The sequence below is a fragment of the Octopus sinensis genome, unplaced genomic scaffold, assembly GCF_006345805.1.
Source record: "Octopus sinensis unplaced genomic scaffold, ASM634580v1 Contig20289, whole genome shotgun sequence".
Lineage (NCBI taxonomy): Eukaryota > Metazoa > Mollusca > Cephalopoda > Octopoda > Octopodidae > Octopus > Octopus sinensis.
Window position 1 is genome coordinate 46601 of NW_021837026.1, and position 19580 is coordinate 66180.

A 19580-nucleotide genomic window follows, 5' to 3' on the forward strand; every position below is an offset into this window, starting at 1 on the left:
GTTTAAGAAACAGATTGGGTTTATTTACATTCCTGAAGAAAAAAAGATACCCTTTCCCCCCACCCCTAACCCTAAAACAGATTGAAATGCAATCGATACTAGGGTCATAATTATGGGTGACAATTTCATATGACACCATTTGGAAAACTGCCGGTCAAACGGAAAAGATCCGGTGCTTGTGCCTAAAATTGAGAAGAATATATGGTTAGGTAAAGGGAGATAATTAGTCTTTGATGTCTTATTTCATGAGACGCATGCGCATTGGACGTGGTTCCTACTTGATGTTGACTTCCGTGTCAAAGGTCCTTTGAATGAATTTCTTTTAATCAGCTGATAATAATAATACGTTTATAATACTTAAAATACGTACTTATAATGCATTTCTCAACTGACATATACACACATATATAAACAACACAGTCCTTTATGAAACATTTGCGTAAGTATTAAACAATGAAAAAATTCAACGTTTTTTAATTCTGGAGACTTTCGGTTTTTGGCGCCTGAATTCTTTGTGTCTTTTCTGTGTTTTATGAATGAGAGATGTCCTTGATTTGTGCGGGATTTGGCTGCTATATCTAGCTATGGGAGAGAGATGTCCTTGATTTGTGCGGGATTTGGCTGCTATTTCTAACTATGGAAGAGCGATGACTATGAATTGTATTAGATTTGGCTGCTATTTCTAGCTATGGAAGAGACATCTTTTGGCGCCACAATTCTTTGTGTCTTTTCTGTGTTTTACGAATGAGAGATGTCCTTGATTTGTGCGGGATTTGGCTGCTATTTCTAGCAACGGAAGAGATTCAATGATTTGTGCGATATTTGGTTGACATTTGTAAATGTGAAAGAAAAATGCTTTCGATTTGTGCGGGATTTGGCTGCTGTTTCTAACTATGGAAGAGATATTCAATGATTTGTACGATATTTGGTTGATATTTCCAGCTGTGAAAGAAAAATGTTTTTGATTTGTGCGGGATTTGACTGCTATTTCTAGCGATGGGAGACAGATATCTATGAATTGTGCGGGATTTGCTGCTTTTTCTAGCTATGGGAGACAGATGACTATGAATTGTGCGAGATTTGGCTGTTATTTCTAGCTATGGGAGACAGATGTCTATGAATTGTGCGGGATTTGGCTGCTTTTTCTAGCTATGGGAGAGAGATATCCTTGATTTATGCAGGATTTGGCTGCTATGGAAGCTACCTTCTGCCCTCTCCGTAGTTGCATGTTTTAGTTTGAGAAATATTCTCAAATACACTCCAACCACTGAAATGTTCGGAAACCGATACTTTATTTTAATTTATCGATTGTTTCTCAGTATTACTATCGATCTAAATGGTAATGTGTTTCCTCATAACTTTCAGAAAGTACCTTTTCATATTCTGTGGATAAGGATTATATAGGAATTTGGGCAATCTTACGGTTCTAGTATATTTTACGTCGACTGACCACGTGTTTATATATGATCGTCGATTTCCGTTAAAACACTTTTATTTTTTTACATATGGGGTTGGGGGTAATGGGATCGTTAGGGTTAGGACCCTAACCCCAAAGATCCCATTTCCCCCCAATCCCATATGTAAAAAAATAAAAGTTTTTGTCGGAAATCGACGATCATATATAAACACGTGGTCAGTCGACGTAAAATATACTAGAACCGTAAGATTGCCGGAATTTGATGTGAAAAGAAAAGTACAACTGAATGAAGGTTGCGGATAATTTACACGTCGAATTATGTTCATCACGTATTTGAAAAAGATGGGGTGGCCAATTGTGAAAAAGTTACAAAAATCTGATTTCCACCTGCTTTTAAGACACCGAACACCATTGCAATTCTTGGGTGTAGTTTAGTATGGTACTATTAGCCTTGTGCCTAGAGTAGAAATGAATATTGGCAATGTTGAATTGCTATGTCATTTAACTATCCTCTTTATCTCAGTGACTCTTTTCTTTTATTTCAGAATATCACATTCTGTTGACATAAAAGAAATTACTTCATCCAGATGTGCCTTTGATAGTTTTATCAACTTTTATTGACTAAAGGAAGACGATATATTTATCAGAAGCATTCATCAATACATCTACGTTTTTATATAAAGAAAGTCTATGACAAAATATTGCGAAATATTTCTTCTGGACGATGGAATTAACAGCAACAATTTGAAGTCTTTGCTGTCTGGAATATAGAGGAGATGATTGTTTTACAGGTTAATTAAGCTTGGATAACTTTACAAAGGTGTAGACAATTGTCACCTTTTGATTTAGATCTCAGCTGAAAGAAACGGCATTAAATTATTCCCCAAAAATAGTGACAAAACTGAACACAAACATTCTCATAGAAATAAAATAAACACTATCAATGTGATATTTATGACAGATTATCCTCTCATAATGAATCCTTTAACTGAAGCAAACAACCCTGATACAGGTGAGAAACCATATCACTCTACTACCTGCAGTGTATCATTCTGTCAGAGTGGTGTCTTGACTATAGATGAACCTTCACATACTGGGGAAAAACCATATCCATGTGATATCTGTGGTAAATCATTCTCTCAAAGGAGTAACTTGACGCAACACTTATATACTCATACAGGAGAAAAGCCATATCATTGTGATATCTGTGCTAAATCATTCTCTCAAAGGAGTAACTTGACACAACACTTTTATACACATAGAGGAGAAAAGTCATATAATTGTGATATTTGTGGTAAATCATTCTCTCGTAGTACTTACTTAACTAAGCACATCCGTACACATACGGAGGAGAAGCCCTATCGTTGTGATATCTGTGGTAAATCATTCTCTCAAACTGGTAACTTGACTAAACACAAAGTTACACATACAGGAGACAAGCCATATCATTGTGATATTTGTGGTAAATCATTCTCTCAGAGTGGTCATTTGACTAAACACAAACTTATACATACAGGCGAGAAGGCGTATTATTGTGAAATTTGTGGTAAATCATTCTCTACGAGTGGGGACTTGAGTAGACACAAACTTACACATACAGGAAAAAAGCCATATCATTGTGATATCTGTAGTAAATCATTCTCTCAAAATTGTAATTTAAATGACCACAAACGTAGACATACAGGAGAAAGACCATATCATTGTGATATCTGTGGTAAATCATTCTCTAGGAGTGGTGATTTGACTACTCACAGACGTATTCATACGGGAGAGAAGCCATATCACTGTGATGTCTGTGGTAAATCATTCTCTTGTAGTAGTTACTTAAGCATGCACAAACTTACACATACAGGAGAGAAGCCATATCGTTGTGGTATTTGTGGTAAATCTTTCTCTCAAGGTAGTCATTTGACTAAACACAAACTTACACATACAGGTGAGAAGGCGTATCATTGTGATATTTGTGGCAAATCATTCTCTGAAGGTGGTCACTTGACCACACACAAACGTGTTCATACCGGAGAGAAGCCATATCACTGTGATATCTGTGGTAAATCATTCTCTCAAAGTAGTATTTTAACTGGCCACAAACGTAGACATACAGGGGAAAGACCATATCGTTGTGATATCTGTGATAAATCATTTTCTAGAAGTGGTGAATTGACTAATCACAAACTTACGCATACAGGAGAAAAACCATTTCAGTGCGATATTGTGATAAATCTTTCTCTTGTAGTAGTTATTTAAGCAAGCACAAATATACACATACAGGAGAGAAGCCATATCATTGTGATATTTGTGGTAAATCATTCTCTCAGAATGTTCATTTGACTAAACATAAACTTACACATACAGGCGAGAAGCCATATCATTGTGATATTTGTGGCAGATCGTTCTCTGAAGGTGGTCAATTGACCAGACACAAACGTACACATACAGGAGAGAAGCCATATCACTGTGATATCTGTGGTAAATCATTCTCTCAAAGTAGTATTTTAACAGGCCACAAACGTAGACATACAGGGGAAAGACCATATCATTGTGATATCTGTGGTAAATCATTTTCTAGAAGTGGTGATGTGACTAGACACAAACGTACGCATACGGGAGTGAAGCCATACCATTGTGAAATCTGTGGTAAATCATTCTCTCAAAGTATTATTTTAACTGACCACAAACGTACACATACAGGTGAGAAACCACACCATTGTGATACCTGTGGTAAATCATACTTTAGAAATAGTCAGTTGACTATTCACAAACGTGTTCATACGGGAGAGAAGCCATATCATTGTGACATCTGTGGTGAATCATTCCCTCAAAAAGGTCACTTAAGTAGACATTTGAGTATTCATACACAAGCGTAAAAATATCAATATAAAAATTTATTACAACATATCAACAATTATGATTTTTTTGTCTTCTACCAGACAAGGTGTCTCCCTCTTCAAGCTTGATGTATTTAACTTCAATTTCATTAATATCAACTTCAGTATCATGGATATATCTAAATATATCAACACAGTGAGAACTTTGATCTTTGAAGAGGATTGTGCTGGAGTTTTTGAGGAATTTGTTAGGAGAGAATAAAGGAATGGGAATAAGGAATAAAAGTTTTAAGTGACATTGATTTGGTCTTTGTTGTGTTTTCATCATCATCTTCATCATCCTTTAACCTTCATGCTCCTACCTCGTTTAAATAGTTAAACATCAATGTATAGTTGTGGATAGGTCACCAATTTACCCACAGTCTGCACTGACATATATGTACTTAATAAATTATATGCGGATTTGTCCTTAATGTTTAATACACATAATGTAGTCTTAAACCATATCCAAAATAACTAATTATCAAAAATGTCGAAAATAACTTACTAAGTGGAAAATCCCGATGTTGTCCGTGTGTAGCAGACAAACACTCACAACAGAGATGAATTCAAATGAGAGGGAAGATTATACAAACAGCACTACTATGATGTCATTAAATTGTCCGAAAGTTGTTTCGCATATTCTCCAGAGAATATGTGTCAACTCGCCCCGGTCTCCACTATAGCTTAACCCTTTAGTGTTTAAACCAGCTATATCCGGCTCAAATATTCTACTCATTTTATGCTCAAACTGGCCAGAACCAGTATCTCACACCTACCCTGCAATGTCATTCTAAAAATAAACAATTACATCTTTCAAATCTTGAAGCTACAAGATAATACCAGATTAATTTTTTAAAATGTAAATGAATAAAGATTACTTTTGACATATTAATTCGAACGCTAAAGGGTTAAGGAAGGGATCTTTTCCTTTTCAACAGCAGACAATTTCTAGTTAACTAAACACTTTTAAACTTCATATACTGGTAGAATGTGTCAAAATAAAACATTTTTTTCTCGGTTTTCTTGAGAAAATTGTAATTTGTTTAACGTAGTTTAATTTTTTCGAATTTTAACCAATCCTATGCCCTCTATTGAGATAAATCATTTGCTGCGTCTAAAACTGAGACAACATCCTGTAACTAACCCTAAATTTTTTTTCTTAATTGTTAAGCGTGTAAAAAAAACTAAAGCAATGGAATTAAATTAATTTAACAATTAAGAAAAAAATTTAGGGTTACTTACAGGATGTTGTATCAGTTTTAGACGCAGCAAATGATTTTAGTTGAATGGAGGTAATCGATTGGTTAAAATTGCCGAAATGCTCAATTTTAAAGTGGAAATATCTTACAAACTATAGAATTTTCTCAATAAAGCCAAGAGAAAAAGATGTTTTATAACACATTCTACCAGTATACGAAGTTTAAAAGTGTTTAGTTAACTAGAAATTGTGTTGACATCTGCCGTTCTAAAGGAAAAGATCCCAAAGAAGCTATACTCGGTTCATATCGCAGTAGGAAATGGGAAGGGTGACCGCAATCAGTAGTCCGAATAATGCCACAGCATGTGTTGGATATTCGAAGGGTGATTAGCCCTAACAATGACGAAAGGGAAGGAGAAGCTAGCCCCATGTCTGTATGGAAATCTCTTACGAAAAGTAATAGAGGAGCAGTCATCGTTAGATCATTGGGTGCGCGTGCAAGAAAAATAATGAATGGATAGATGTGATGTCTGGAAGGGACCGGAAGCTGGCTGACATGACATCAAGTAAGGAAGCAACAGGCTGAAGACAGCCTTGTCCTTACGGGGTCTGGGACTCGGTTAAGTTATGTGCTAGAAACAGTTGCAGAGCAGAATATATGGATCTTTTCAGTTTGACCGCCAGTTTTTAAAAATAATTTCCACGTAACTAAGCACTTTTAAACTTCGTATACTGGTAGAATGTGTTTATAAAACATCTTTTTCTCTTGGCTTTATTGAGAAAATTCTATGGTTTGTAAGATATTTGTTGGTTTTTTTCTTCAATCTCTGCGATTTCAACCAATCAATGACGTCTATTGAGGTGAAAACCTTCTGTGCCGTATGAATGTCCCTCGTTTAAGAAACAGATTGGGTTTATTTACATTTATGAAGAAAAAAAAAGATACCCTTCCCCTCACACCTAACCCTAAAACAGATTGAAATGCAATAGATCGATACTAGGGTCATAATTATGGGTGACAATTTCCTATGACACCGCTAGAAAAAACTGCCAATCAAACCGAAAAGATCCGAATATATGAGTACACTTTATTAAAGTAATCTGGTCAGATTTCGGAAAAACACTTGAAGGGGAGGTTTTTGGCATAAGGGGACAAAGAAATCCACGGGAATGAATCCAGCCAATCAATAGAACCATCTTTTAGGGTATTGAATGACTACAATCTTTTCAAGGGAAGTAACAACTGCAACACTTCCACATTTGCAATTAATTAAATAATTAAGCTGATTAGTTTATTGGTTACTGAGTCACTGTTTATTTCTGAATAGGGTAAGTTGGTTAAGCTGACAAAGATTCACTTTAAGGTTGTAATGGTGATACTACTACTACTAATAATAATGTAAATAATAGAATTATTTTTTGAAGCGGGAACCTGACAACAATTAGGAAAATAGATCTCTTCGACTTAATAACTTTGAAGCTGAAATGTTGATTTGTTGTTTATAAAATACTATGACCGACTGTTACATGTGATAGAACTGAAATTAATTGGTAAAGTGAGAATAAAACAGCGTAATTAATTAGTAGAATGTGAGGAGTCCGATTGAAGAATTCCACATTAATATATGTTATCTTGTTGTTTATGAGGCATTGATAAAACAGTAAGTTGATAAAGATTTACTCTAATGTTATATTAATAATAGTAATGATGATGATGATTTGAAAACTGGCCCAGGGTCAGCAATGTTTAATACGAGCGATAAGTCGATTGCATGGGTTCCGGTTTTTTCCTGAAAGAGATGAAAGACGAAGTCGATCTCATCCGTATTTGAACGGTAAGTTGACAAAGATTTACTTTAAGGCTCTAATAGTGATACTACTACTAATAATAATAATGTGAATAATAGAATTCTGTGAACCTCTCGATGTTACAGTAATTATTTTTCGAAGCGGGAACCTGACAACATTAAGAAAATATATTTGCTCGTCTTAATTAATAACTTCCAAACTGAAATGTTGATCTGTTGTTTACGAAAACTTACGATCGACTTTTATATATGATATAAAGGAAATTAATTGGTAAAATGAGAGTAAAACGGCGTAATTAATTAGTAAAATGAAACCGATTGACGAATACCACGTTAATTTCTTTTGTCATGTTGTTTACGAGGCATTGATGAAACGGTAAGTCGATACAGATTTACGGATGTTTTCGGTTTGAACGACAGTTTTAAAAATAATTTTACCCCTAATCCTAACCCTAAAGCAGATTGAAACGCAATAGATCAATACTAGGGTCATAATTATGGGTGACAATTTCATATGACACTGCCGGTCAAACCGAAAAGATCCGATACTACTACTTCTAATGATAATGTAAGTAATAGAATTATGTGAACCTTTTAATGTTAAGTAATTATTTTGAAGAGAATACATAACATTAGGAAAATATATTTGCTCGTCTTAAATAATAATTTCAAACTGAAATGTTGATCTGTTGTTTATGAAAACCTATTATCAACTGTTACATGTGATATAAAGGAAATTAATTGGTAAAATGAGAGTAAAACGGCGTAATTAATTAGTAAAATGAAACCGATTGACGAATACCACGTTAATTTCTTTTGTCCTCTTGTTAATGAGGCATTGATGAAACGGTAAGTCGATACAGATTTACTTAAAGGTTATACTAATAATTGTAATGATGATGATGGTTTCAAATTTTGACGGAGGACTAGTAATCTTTAATGCGAGCGGGAGGAGGATTATATGGAACCCAGAATTTTCTGGAAGTAATGAAAGGCGAAGTCGACGTCAGCCGTATTTGAACTCAGGTATTTCGTCTGTCGTTACGTTCCGAGTTCAAATTCCTTCGAGGTCGACTTTGCCTTTCATCCTTTCGGGGTCGATAAATTAAGTACCAGTTACGCACTGGGGTCGATATAATCGACTTAATCCCTTTGTCTGCCCTTGTTTGTCCCTCCCCTCTGTGTTTAGCTCCTTGTGGGTAGTAAAGAAATACGTATTTGAACTCAGAATTTTATGCTCAGGTCGACTTTAGCTTTAATTCCTTTCGGGATGAATAAAAAAAATGATATTGATTATAATAAGGCGATCCTTTGGTATAGGTACCGGAAGTGGCTTTGTTTACATTTCTGAAGATAACAGAAACCCTTTTCTCCCCCCCCTAACCCCCCCATATATGTAAAAAAAAAAACGATTTTGACTGAGGGCTGGCGAGCCAGATGGCTGCACCAGGCTCCAATCTTGATCTGGCAGAGTTTCTACAACTGGATGCCCTTCCTAATGTCAACCACTCCGAGAGTGTAGTGGGTGCTTTTTACGTGCCACTGGCACAGGAGCCAGTCAGGTGGTGCTGGCAGCGACCTCGCTCGAATCCTTTTACACATGTCACCAGCACAGGTACCAGTAAGGCGACGTTGGTAACGATCACGCTTGAATGGTGCCCTTTTATGTGCCACTGGCACGGAAGCCAGTTGGCTGCTCTTGCAACAATCACACTCGGATGGTGCTCTTGGCATCCTACTATCTCGGGCACAAGTGCCAGTAAGGCGACGCTGGTAACGATCACGCTCGAATGGTGCCCTTTAAGTCCCACTGGCACGGAAGCCGGTTAGCCGCTCTGTCAGTGATCACGCTCGTATGGTGCTCTTTGCACCCTGCTAGCCTGGACGCCAGTCATCGAATTTGCTTTTGCTTTTGATTGATTTGATTTGTAACAGGATCTGGAATTGGTATTAGTGAAGGGGTGTCCGATCTGATCCTGTCACATACAATTTTGGTAGAATAACAGACAAGTCAGATGATCTACGAACACAGCAAAACGGTTGTTTATTTTTCGTCGCAATGTAGAACTGGTGTACGCGTTCTCTGGAGGGAAACCGACAGTCGAATCTGCAGTACTGAATACTCGCTTTCTTGTTTGTTAGTCGAACGATTCGTCGGGTTCGCTGGTTGGTTTGTATGAAGTCCTCAGAGAGTCTGCCAATACACGTCCGTTCACGGGTGTTGCCCGAGCCAGAAAGAAAGAGTGAGCGAACTGCGTTTTAGGGGTCAGTTTCCTGCACATGCGCATGAGGAAGACTTCCTGTGGCCAACCGGAAGTAATCCAATGCTGCGTATGTGCGCTGAACCTTACACAGCAGCATCACTACAGATTTGACTTGATTTTATAAATATGAATTAGTATACATATATCAAACTTATAAAGTCAAATACAAAATATAAGATGTAAAACTGTGCATCAAAATAAAAGTGTCTATGATCAAATGTGAAAACTATCCTCTTTATCTCACTGACTCTTTTTTTTCTATTTCAGAATATCACTTCATGTTGACATAAAACAAATTACTTCATTCAGGTGTGCCTTTGATGTTTTTATCAACATTTATTGACTAAAGGAAGACGATATATTTATAAGGAGCATTCATCAATACATCTACGTTTTTATATAAAGAAAGTCTGTGACAAAATATTGGGAAATATTTCTTCTGAACGATGGAATTAACAGCAACAATTTGAAGTCTTTGCTGTCTGGAATGTAGAGGAGATGATTGCTTTACAGGTTAATCAAACTAGGATAACTTTACAAAGAAGTTTACAGTTTTCACCTACTTCTGTAAATCATTCTCTGAAAATAGTGACTCAACTGAACACGAACACATTCATATATATGGAAAAGACACTATCATTGTGATATGTATGATCAATCATTCTCTAATGATGAATCATTTAACTAAACCAAAAAACCCTGATGCAGGAGAGAAACCATATCACTGTAATATCTGTGGGAAATCATTCTCTCAAAGGAGTAACTTAACAATACACAAACGTATTCATACAGGAGAGAAACCATTTCATTGTAACGTCTGTGGTAAATCATTCTCTGAAAATAATCATTTGACTAGACACAAACGTTTTCATACTGGGCAAAAACCATATCACTGTAATATCTGTGATAAATCATTTTCTGAAAGTATTTTTTTAACTAGACACAAACGTATTCATACAGGGGAGATGCCATATCGTTGTGATACTTGTGGTAAATCATTTTCTCGATGTGATGCCTTGACTACACACAAACGTACACATACAGGAGAAAAGCCACATCATTGTGATATTTGTGGTAAATCATTCTCTGAAAGTGGTAACTTGACTCGACACAAATTTACACATACAGGAGAGAAGCCATATCATTGTGATATTTGTGATAAATCATTCTCTCAAAGTGGTGACTTGACAAGACACAAACACACACATACAGGAGTGAAGTCATATCATTGTAATATCTGTGGTAAATTATTCTCTAGAAATAATCATTTGACTAGTCACAAACGTATTCATACTGGTGAAAAGCCATATCAGTGTGATATTTGTGGTAAATCATTCTCTAGAAATATTTATTTGAAGAGTCACATACGCGTTCATACAGGAGAAAAACCATGTTATTGTGATATTTGTGGTAAATCATCCTCTGAAATTGGTGCTTTGAGTAGACACAAACGTACACATACAGGAGAAAAGCCATATCATTGTGATATCTGTGGTAAATCATTCTCTGACAGTGGTGCCTTGACTAAACACAAACGTACACATACAGGAGAAAAGCCATATCATTGTGATATCTGTGGTAAATCATTCTCTGAAAGTGGTGCCTTGACTAGTCACAAACGCATTCATTCAGGAGAGAAGCCGTATCATTGTAATATTTGTGGTAAATCATTCTCTCAAAGTGGGGACTTGCTTAAACACAAACTTACACATACAGGAGAGAAGCCATATCGTTGTGATATTTGTGGTAAATCATTCTCAGCAAGTAGCAATTTAACTTGTCACATACGTATTCATACTGGGGAAAAACCATATTGTTGTGGTATTTGTGGTAAATCATTTTCTAAAAATAGCGGTTTAACTAGTCACAAACGTGTTCATACAGGAGAGAAACCATATCACTGTGTTGTGTGTGGTAAATCATTCTCTCAAACGAGTGCCTTAGGTAGACACAAGCGAGCACATACTAGGGAGGAGCCATAACATTCCAGTACCTGTGGTAGTTTCTTTTTTGAAGATGGTGTTTTGGCATCCAGCTGTAGAAACACTGCCAGATCAGACTGGGCCTGGCGCAGCCTTCAGGCTTCCCAGACCCCAGTTGAACCATCCAACCCATGCTAGCATGGAAAATTGATGTTAAACGACGATGATGATGATGTTCATGCTGGAGAGAAACTATGTCGTTGTGTTATATGTAGTAAATCATTCTCTTATAGATCCATTACCAGAGCCCCTTCTGCCGGCTTGTGGCCCTAATATCACTCGGTCTCAGACCAATCCGCCTTGGGTGGCCCTACCAGGAACCGAAGTTCCCGACAGCATAGCTCTGACAATACTCATTGCCAGCGTCCCCACCACGGTGAGGAGAGGATGGACTTTGTGTCTGAGTGGTAAGAAGCTTGCTTACCAACCACATGGTTCCGGGTTCAGTCCCACTGCGTGACATCTTGGGCAAGTGTCTTCTGCTATAGCCACGGGCCGACCAATGCCTTGTGAGTGGATTTGATAGACGGAAACTGAAAGAAGCCTGTCGTATATATGTATGAGTGTGGATATGTTTGTGTGTCTGTGTTTGTCCCCCTAGCATTGCTTGACAACCGATGCTGGTGTGTTTACGTCCCCGTCACTTAGCAGTTCGGCAAAAGAAACCGAAAGAATAAGTACTGGGCTTACAAAGAATAAATCCTGGGGTCGATTCTTGACAACCGATGCTGATGTGTTTACGTCCCCGTTACTTAGCGGTTCGGCAAAAGAGACCGATAGAATAAGTATTGGGCTTATAAAGAAAAATCCCAGGGGCGATTTGCTCAACTAAAGGCGGTGCTCCAGCATGGCCGCAGTCAAATGACTGAAACAAGTAAAAGAGTAAAAGAGAGCATCTGCTAATTTCTGATATTTCAGGGTTTTTTTGTCTCAGTACAAAGACATTTCACTCCATGAAGTGACTACACCATGTAGCAGTACAAATTCATTTTCCTTCATGAATCAGTGACTTTGAAGTCTTTTGCTGAGCTCTTTGTTGGCTTTTGCCCACTAAAGTGCACAAATGGGTATTTTATTTCTTGAAACAATGAATCCATTTTGACGCTGCTCACGGACCAAGTCTGCTACATGCTTCCCAAGAATCGGCCAGTGTGCAATACCTCCTCTCACGGTACATTTTGTCCTGCGTATACTCCTTAATAAATCTTTATTATAAATATTAATTATATTTATATTTTTTGTTATTTATGTATTGTTTTATGTCTCTCACTGTTTAAGTTGCTTAATAGTGGTTTTATCTCTAATTTAATTTATGCCAACCTCCCTTCATTGGACACTAAACTCTGCTTGTGAAGACCTGTTGGGGCAAGTGAAATCGAAATTGAACCAATCCTATGACTGGCACCCGGCAGTTGCCAGGACCGCTGGACTGACTCCTGTGCAGTGGCAAGTGAAGAAACACCATTTCGACCTTGTGCTTGAGGAGATCCATTGAGTCAAGTATACCGACATCAAAATCAATGGAAACTGCAGTTGTGATCCCTGAGCCAGTGGCACGTAAAAAGCACCATCTGAAGGTGGTCGATGCCAGCGCCGCCTTGACTAGCTTCCATGCCGGTGGCACGTAAAAAGCGCTATCCGAATCGTGGCCGATGCCAGCGCCGCCTTGACTGGCTTCCGTGCCGGTGGCACGTAAAAAGCACCAATCCGATCGTGGCCGTTTGCCAGCCTTGCCTGGCACCTGTGCAGGTGGTACGTAAAAAGCACCCACTACACTCATGGAGTGGTTGGCATGAGGAAGGGCATCCAGCTGTAGAAACACTGCCAGATCAGACTGGAGCCTGGTGCAGCCTTCTGGCTTCCCAGATCCCCGGTCGAACCGTCCAACCCATGTTAGCATGGAGAACGGACGTTAAACGATGATGATATATATATTTAAACACTTAAGAGATGGCCATAATAGGACATCTGACTCACTAGAAAGAGCAATTAAACTCCAAACCACTAATAGTTGTAATTCTGAAATGGAAAGAGAAATAAAAACGTTTACCCAATCTTTCTTGGACTATGCATAATTTCGGCAATCTTTTGTAAATAAAATAAAATTATTTTAATTTATGATTGGCGTTGCCATCTTCAGCATCTTTTTTTCTTTCTCGCTAGACCACTGGTGGCGGAGAATTTTTCTAGAATTTATATATATATATATATATATATGTATATTAGAAGAAATGAGGTACTCAGAAATTCGGATGGTTTTATATTTACAGATATTTATTTCTATATTACATGTTTTTATACATAATATATCATATATTAGCGCTTTTGTCCATTCTAGTGGAGTTTTCAAATTGAACTAAGTTCTTGCAGGAATTTGGACTCTTTTTATAGTGTTATTGAGTGTGTAGTGATGGGGAGAGATATAAGATAGTACAAGAGGGTGATGAATGGTGACAAAGTGAGAGAGAGCACATGTATGTGTGTGTGTTTTTGTATCTGAAAGAGGTGTTAAAGTTAAAAGAGGAAAGGAAGAAAAGGGAAAGAAACAAGAAAAAAATTTTTGTTGATCTCTTTGCAGCTGGTCAGGTTGGCAATAATAATCGACTGTTTACTCCAAAGGGGACAAAATCTCACCTTTCAAAAAATTGTCTAGATTTATATTCAGTGCCTCATTTCTTCTAATATAAAATACCTGTACATTATCTCCAAACTTTCTAATATATATATCGAAATCGATCAAAAAATCAATAGAAATCGTAGTTGTGATACCAGTGCCGGTGGCATGTAAAAAGCACCATCTGAACATGGCCGTTGCCAGCACTGCCTCGACTGGCTTCTATGCCAGTGGCACGTAAAAAGCACCAACCAATCGTGGCCGTTGCCAGCCTCACCTGGCACATAAAAAGCACCCACTACCCTCACGGAGTAGTTGGCGTTAGGAAGGGCATCCAGCTTTAGAAACACTGCCAGATCAGACTGGAGCCTGGTGCAGCCCCCCGGCTTCCAAGACCCCGGTCGAATCATCCAACCCATGCTAGGAAGGAAAACGGACGTTAAACAATGATGATGATATATATATGTATATATATATATAAATATGTGTAAGCATATATATTTCTACAAAGATATCTGTATATGTGTGTGTATATATGCACACATAAGCGATTGTTTAGTGTGTGTATTTACACGTATTTTAGGCGAATTAGCTATGTACATATGTGTGTTTAATTAGATGTGAAGGTGTATATGTCACTATGCCATTGCATATTTGGATGCACATATATTTGTACAAATATATATTCATAATTCCTTATTGTGTGTATGCGTATGTAGGTGTCTTACGTCTCTGTGTGTGTAACTTTATATATGAGCGTATATCATCATCATCGTTTAACGTCCGTTCTCCATGCTAGCATGGGTTGCACAGTTTGACCGGGGTCTGGGAAGTCAGGAGGCTGCACCAGGCTCCAGTCTGATCTGGCAGTGTTTCTACAGCTGGATGCCCTTCCTAATGCCAACCACTCAGTAAGTGTAGTGGGTGCTTTTTACGTGCCACCCGCACAGGTGCCAGACGGGGCTGGCAAACGGCCACGATCGGTTGGTGCTTTTTACGTGCCACTGGCACGGGGGCCAGGCAAGGCTGGCAAACGGCCATGATCGGATGGTGTTTTTTTACGTGCCACTGGCACGAGGCCAGTCAGGGCGGTGCTGGCAACGGCCACGTTCGGATGGTTCTCTTACGTGCCACCGGCACTGGTATCACAGCTGCAATTTCCATTGATGTTGATCGATTTCAAGTAGTTATTTTGTCTGCTTGTTAATCCACCTTAAGGTTCTTTTTGTCTTCTTCAAGGAACCGATACAGGTTGGCACCTGTGGCGTCACAACTCCTTTCAACAGCTGAGTGAACAGGAGCAGCATGAAATAAAGTGTCTTGCTCAAGAACACAACACGCAGCCCAGTCCAGGATTCGAGCTCACAACCTGAATCGTATGGTCAAAGCTCTAGCGAGTGAGCCATGCGCGTCTCACACGGACACACATATCTTATTGACATCTTTATCATTTCAGAAACAAAGTAGATTGTATTTACAAACCTTAGTTTCATCCTATTGCCATTTATAAGACATAACTATGTCATACCTTCCCCTATTTATTCCTTCATTTTCTCTCTCACCTTGTCTCGTCTTCTACCCACCCACGCATCCTAGCAGCCGTATTAAGGAGAGCAGGAACTACTCACTCATCTGGTAAAATCAGATCAACTGAGTCATCTGTTTTCTGAGAAGTTCTAATTGCTAATTCTTACCTTTATTCACCTAGCTGTGTGGTAAGTAGCTTGCTTACCAACCACATGGTTCCGGGTTCAGTCCCACTGCGTGGCATCTTGGGCAAGTGTCTTCTGCTATAGCTTCGGCCCGACCAATGCCTTGTGAGTGAATTTGGTAGACGGAAACTGAAAGAAGCCTGTCGTATATATGCATATATGTGTGTGTATATGTTTGTGTTTGTCTCCCTAGCATTGCTTGACAACCAATGCTGGTGTGTTTATGTCCCCGTCACTTAGTGGTTCGGCAAAAGAGACCGATAGAATAAGTACTGGGCTTTCAAAGAATAAGTCCCGGGGTCGATTTGCTCGACTAAAGGCGGTGCTCCAGCATGGCCGCAGTCAAATGACTGAAACAAGTAAGAGAGAGAAAGCGATGCCTTCCCCTATATACTCCCTTCATTTTCTCTCTCACCTTGTCTCGTCTTCTACCCAACCACACATTCTAGCAGCCGTATTAACGAGATCAGAAGCTACTCATTTACCTGGCAAATCAGGTTAATTGAGTCACCTGGCATTATGTTCTGTTTTCTGAGAAGTTCTAATTGCTAATTCTTACCTTTATTCACCTGATTGAAACGGTTGTCTTGCAGGATGTAGCACTTTTGTTCATCAGTAAAGAACGTGTTTGAAACAGCTGTAGTGAACCACAGCCCATCTTTGTTATTAATCACTCTTCACCTTACTCAGAACTTTCTTTCGGTTCATTTGCATCTGGAGTCTACAGTCAACAGTGGAATATGTGCAGTGAGTGTAGTCCTTTATGAATGCGATGACAGTTACTTGTGGATGTATGCATAATTTGAAGGACAAATCCGTATATAATTTATTAAGTATATATATGTCAGTGTATGCTATGGGTAAATAGGTGGGTTATCCACAGCTCTACATTGATGTTTAAATATTTAACGAGGTAGGAGCATGAAGGTCAAAGGATGATGATGATGATGAAAACACAACAAAGACCAAATCAATGTCACTTAAATCTTTTATTCATTATTCTCTCCTAACAAATTCCTCAAAAACTCCAGCACAATCCTCTTCAAACATCAAAGTTCTCACTGTGTTGATATATTTAGATATATCCATGATACTGAAGTTGATATTCATGAAATTAAAGTTGAATACATCAAGCTTGAAGAGGGAGACACCTTGTCTGGTAGAAGACAAAAAACTCATAATTGTTGATATGTTGTAATAAATTTTTATATTGATATTTTTACGCTTGTGTATGAATACTCAAATGTCTACTTAAGTGACCTTTTTGAGGGAATGATTTACCACAGGTGTCACAATGATATGGCTTCTCTCCTGTATGAACACGTTTGTGAATAGTCAACTGACTATTTCTAAAGTATGATTTACCACAGATATCACAAGGATATGGCTCCTCACCTGTATGTGTATATTTGTGTTTAGTTAATTCACTACAAAAAGAGAATGATTTACCACAGGTGTGGTTTCTCACCTGTATGTGTACGTTTGTGGTCACTTAAATTACTACTTTGAGAGAATGATTTACCACAGATATCACAATGATAGGGTTTCTCTCCCGTATGTGTACGCTTGTGTGCAGTCAAAGTATGACTTTGAGAGAATGATTTATCACAGATATCACAAAGATATGGCTTCTCACCTGTATGTGTACGTTTGTGTCTAGTCAAAAGACCACTCTGAGAGAATGATTTACCACAGATATTGCAATGGAATGGCTTCTCTCCTGTATGAACACGTTTGTGGTCAGTTAACTTACTACTGTCAGAGAATGATTTACCACAGATATCACAATGATATGACTTTTCTCCTGTATGTGTACGACGGTGTCTACTCAAAGGACCACTCTGATAGAATGATTTACTACAGATATCACAATGATATGACTTTTCTCCTGTATGTGTACGTTTGTGGTCAGTTAAGTACCTACTTTGAGAGAATGATTTACCACAGATATCACAATGATAGGGCTTCTCTCCCGTATGAATGCGGTTGTGCTGAGTTAAGTAACTACTATCAGTGAATGATTTACCACAGATATCACAATGATATGGCTTTTCTCCTGTATGTGTACGTTTGTGATTAATAACATGACCACTCCGAGAGAATGATTTACCACAAATATCACAATGGTGTGGCTTCTCTCCCGCATCTGAACAGATATGCTTAGTTAAGTAAGTACTACGAGAGAAAGATTTACCACATGTATCACAACGATAGGGCTTCTCCTCCATATGTGTACGCTTGTGTCTAATCAAATGACTACTGTTAGAGAATGATTTACCACAGGTATCACAATGATAGGGCCTCTCTCCCGTATGTGTACGGATGTGCTTAGTTAAGTAAGTACTACGAGAGAATGATTTACCTCAAATATCACAATTATATGACTTTTCTCCTCTATGTGTATACAAGTGTTGCGTAAAGTTACTCTTTTCAGAGAATGATTTATCACAGATATCACATGGATATGGTTTTTACCCAGTATGTGAAGGTTCATCTATAGTCAAGACACCACTCTGACAGAATGATACACTGCAGGTATTAGAGTGATATGGTTTCTCACCTGTATCAGGGTTGTTTGCTTCAGTTAAAGGATTCATCATGAGAGGATAATTTGTCATAAATATCACATTGATAGTGTTTATTTCATTTCTATGAGAACGTTTGTGTTCAGTTGTGTCACTATTTTTAGGGAATAATTTAATGCCGTTTCTTTCAGCTGAGATCTTGCTTAATATCTAAGTCAAGAGGTGACAATTGTCTACACCTTTGTAAAGTTATCCAAGCTTAATTAACCTGTAAAGCAATCATCTCCTCTATATTCCAGACGGCAAAGACTTCAAATTGTTGCTGTTAATTTCATCGTCCAGAAGAAACATTTCCCAATATTTTGTCATAGACTTTCTTTATATAAAAACGTAGATGTATTGATGAATGCTCCTTATAAATATATCGTCCTCCTTTAGTCAATAAAAGTTGATAAAAACATCAAAGGCACGTCTGGATGAAGTAATTTCTTTTATGTCAACATGATGTGATATTCTGAAACAGAAAAAAAGAGTCAGTGAGATAAAGAGGATAGTCAAAAGATACAGTGATTCAACATTGGAAATATTCATTTCTACTCTAGGCACAAGGTCCAGAATTTGTGGGGAGGGGCCAGGCAATTAGATCAACCCCAGTATATAAATGGTACTCAATTTATTGACCCTGAAAGGATGAAACACAAAGTCGACCTTGGCAGAATCTGAACTCAGAACATAACGATGGACGAAATACTGCTAAGCATTTTGCACAACATTGCAAATATTACAACATCGGCTTTGTCATTCATTTAATGTCCATGTTTCTAGTGGTCAGAATCCATTGAGGCATGGAAAGGTTTACTGCCTGACTGGCCCCAAGCCAGTGTCATATAAAACACACAGTACACTCTTGGAGTGGTTGCTAATTCTTGAAACGGTTGTCTTGCAGGATGTAGCACTTTTGTTCATCAGTAAAGAACGTGTTTGAAACATCCAGATGTAGAAACATTACCAGATCATTTTGGAACCTGGTGCAGCCTCCTGATCTGCCAGCCTTCACTCAAACCGTCCGACCCATCCCAGCATTGAAAGCAGACGTTAAACAACGAGGATGATGATGATGATGTATATAGCGGAATCATTTCTACCTTTCTCTCTTTTTTCCTTCTTTTCTTTGTTTTCCTTGCTTCATA

The 19580-nt window shown here is 38.0% G+C and overlaps 3 protein-coding genes and 1 long non-coding RNA gene across 6 annotated transcripts in view; 2 read left to right on the plus strand and 2 right to left on the minus strand.

Annotated features, from left to right (window-relative positions):
• Window positions 1-4543, plus strand: part of LOC118762072 (zinc finger protein 271-like) — a 34500-nt gene extending 29957 nt beyond the window's left edge. The window contains exons 1-5 of one of the 3 annotated variants that reach the window (XM_036500323.1): window positions 1559-2749; window positions 3002-3101; window positions 3270-3361; window positions 3446-3515; window positions 3851-4543. In XM_036500323.1, the coding sequence (XP_036356216.1) occupies window positions 2372-2749; window positions 3002-3101; window positions 3270-3361; window positions 3446-3515; window positions 3851-4284 (1074 nt within the window). In that variant the 5' untranslated portion in view covers window positions 1559-2371 and the 3' untranslated portion in view covers window positions 4285-4543. Of the gene's footprint in view, window positions 1-1558; window positions 2750-3001; window positions 3150-3269; window positions 3362-3445; window positions 3516-3850 lie in introns of those variants that run through there. The other 2 variants (XM_036500322.1, XM_036500321.1) reach the window with 2 other exon arrangements.
• A 1542-nt stretch (window positions 4544-6085) lies between these two features.
• LOC118762071 (zinc finger and SCAN domain-containing protein 22-like) lies at window positions 6086-19239 on the minus strand. Its single transcript, XM_036500320.1, has 2 exons — window positions 17790-19239; window positions 6086-6117 (listed from the first exon to the last, which is right to left on the minus strand). Exons 1-2 carry the CDS (start codon window positions 18091-18093, stop codon window positions 6086-6088), a joined length of 336 nt encoding a protein of 111 aa, XP_036356213.1. The 5' UTR covers window positions 18094-19239.
• On the plus strand, window positions 7233-12013 carry LOC118762074 (zinc finger and SCAN domain-containing protein 22-like). Its single transcript, XM_036500326.1, has 4 exons — window positions 7233-7320; window positions 9825-10259; window positions 10764-10853; window positions 11274-12013. The coding sequence occupies exons 2-4, from the start codon at window positions 10208-10210 to the stop codon at window positions 11537-11539; spliced, it is 408 nt and encodes a 135-aa protein (XP_036356219.1). The 5' UTR covers window positions 7233-7320; window positions 9825-10207; the 3' UTR covers window positions 11540-12013.
• LOC118762076 lies at window positions 16836-17562 on the minus strand. The gene is made up of 2 exons (XR_004997853.1): window positions 17502-17562; window positions 16836-17176 (listed from the first exon to the last, which is right to left on the minus strand). It is a non-coding gene; the product is annotated as an uncharacterized LOC118762076 (long non-coding RNA).
• Window positions 19240-19580: the final 341 nt, after the last annotated feature.